General features: G+C 57.4%; 1 protein-coding gene across 1 annotated transcript in view; it reads left to right on the top strand.

Moving 5' to 3' along the window:
* BAIAP2L2 (BAI1-associated protein 2-like 2) overlaps nucleotides 1-2,344 on the top strand; it is a 30,879-nt gene that overhangs the window by 10,630 nt on the left and 17,905 nt on the right. Inside the window, exons 5-7 of the mRNA XM_010845091.1 lie at nucleotides 655-726; nucleotides 951-1,067; nucleotides 1,882-2,028. Coding sequence (XP_010843393.1) covers nucleotides 655-726; nucleotides 951-1,067; nucleotides 1,882-2,028 — 336 coding nt within the window. The remainder of the gene's footprint in view (nucleotides 1-654; nucleotides 727-950; nucleotides 1,068-1,881; nucleotides 2,029-2,344) is intronic.

Here is a 2,344-nt window from a genome sequence, read left to right as displayed (position 1 = left end):
AATGCAGACCTAAACCTTCTAGAGTGAAGCTCTTCTGAGCCTGAGCCCACTAGCCCTCCTGGTCCTCCTGGTTACCCGGGTGGTCGGCCACCTCCTTCCCACCTGCCGTGGGAAGCTGCCACTCCTGTGAACAGTTGTGACCACTTTTGCTGGCCCATGCCCAGCCCACGGTGCCAGGAATACAGAGATGGGACATACCTGGTTCCTGCTGCTCCCACAAATGGGGCTATGACCAGGGGCCCAGCAACAAATTCCATCCTACTGCTGGAGGAATGAAATTTGGTCATTACCAAAGAAGTTGTACACATTCTAGAAACAAAATGCAAGAGTAATGGATTCTGCCTAAGGAGTCAGGAGGGCCGCCCAGCAGAGGGGGTAGGGAAGTTGGTATTTGAAGATTGGTAGGCATAATCAAGGCACAGAGAAACGGAAGGTATCACACATTTATGGAGGGTGTGTTTCCAGCCGGGTACTGCACTAAATATTTTGTGTGTCTAACTGTTTAATCCTGCATCCAGCCAGGTCTCTTGTTATACCCATTTCTCTGATGGTTGGTCAGGAGCCTGGTATGTCAGGAGCAGGGTGGGCAATGGAACACCGGGGCTGGGGGATGATTGGGTAGCCCTGATCAACCCCACCCTGCACTCCACACAGGTGCAGACGTTCCACGGAGACCTCCTGCAGCACATGGAGAAGAACACCAAGCTGGACATGCAGTTCATCAAAGTGAGTCTGGCCACCCATCCTGGCCCCCCAGCCCATCTCCAGCAGGCCTGCCTTTCCCCATTTGACAGATGAGCACACTGAGGCCAGTGCTGGGCACTGACTGGCCCCAGGTTGTACACGTTCCTGGCTGAGCCCCCTGCCCCTGTCCAGTGCTCTGGCCCATAGGCCAGGTGCCTTGAGCCCTTTAACATGGGGGTCTCCCTCCTCTCTCCACCCCATCCAAGGACAGCCGCCAGCACTACGAGATGGAGTACCGCCACCGAGCCGCCAATCTGGAGAAGAGCATGTCCCAGCTGTGGCGGATGGAGCGCAAGAGGGACAAGAACGCACGGGAGATGAAGGTGCAGGGGCTAGGGACGACCCCGGGCTTCTCAGGGATCCCCGACACCCACCCAAGCTCCCCCACCTAGCACCAGCCCTACTCCAGGGGTGTCATTTGCCCCACCCCGTGTGGTGAGCATAGCTGAAGGGGTCAGCCGGCCCCTGGCGGGCACCCCTGGTCACAGGGACACCATCAACACCGCTCCTCGCCTAGTCACTGTGTGGCCCTCCTCGCATTCCCTTGGCTTCCCCGCCTTCTCCTATTTCACTGGGAGAACCTGAGGTCCTCAGTCACGCCACCCCTAATCAGGGTGCAAAGGCGTAACCCACCAGCAGGCCCGGCACTCTCCCGGCACACACACCTCCTGCCCCCTGGCTAAGCCCAGCCCCTCCTCCCTAGGTCAGGGCCCCACACCTGGCCTCCATCTCCAAGACCTTATCTCCTCTCCTGCCTCCTTTACTAAGCTCATCTCTCTCCTCTTTGGAATCTTTCCTCCCAAGCAGGGGGTTATTAATCCATTAATTTGCATTTTCATTAAACCAACTTTCCTAGGCCTCACTTCTGGGCTTGGCCCTCTGCCCGGTTCTGGGGACAGAGTGGTGGCTCAGACACCAGCCCGACCTGGGAGAAGTGCCCTCGGGCTGGAGGGCAGGCAGAGCTGAGACTCACAGGAGAGGGCAGGCTCCGAAGTGAGAGTGGGGGCTGGGTGCCCAGGGGAGGCCTCCAGGAGGAGGTGGCTGGTTCACGAAGGAGAGGGAGGCTCAGACCGCTGGCACTCGGGGCTGGATGAGGGACCCATCCCTGGCCTCCAGCCAGAGTTCCCTTTCCCGCAGGAGAGTGTGAACCGGCTGCACGCGCAGATGCAGGCCTTCGTGTCTGAGAGTCAGCGGGCCGCTGAACTGGAGGAGAAGCGGCGCTACCGCTTCCTGGCCGAGAAGCACCTGCTGCTTTCCAACACCTTCCTGCAGTTTTTTGGCCGGGTGAGCTGGGGCTGGGGGACCATTAATGGAACCTTCTAGGGGCGGTGCTCTCCTTGAGCTGGCTGTGCACAGGAATTCCCCTCCCTCCCTCCCCATCCCCTTCTTTCCTTCCACTATGTAGATATTAGATATTTATTTTATTTATTTACTCTTTTTCTTTATTTGTATCATCAGATAGTCATTCATATATTGTCTTTTTGTTTGTTTGCCGCACTGCATGGTATGCAGAATCTTAGTTCCCCGACCAGGGATTGAACCTGTGCCCCCTGCATTGGAAGCTCAGAGTCTTAGCCACTGGCCCACCAGGGAAGTCCCG

This window comes from Bison bison, unplaced genomic scaffold (genome assembly GCF_000754665.1).
Source record: "Bison bison bison isolate TAMUID 2011002044 unplaced genomic scaffold, Bison_UMD1.0 scf7180017864213, whole genome shotgun sequence".
Lineage (NCBI taxonomy): Eukaryota > Metazoa > Chordata > Mammalia > Artiodactyla > Bovidae > Bison > Bison bison.
This window is presented reverse-complemented; position numbering and strand designations above follow the sequence as displayed.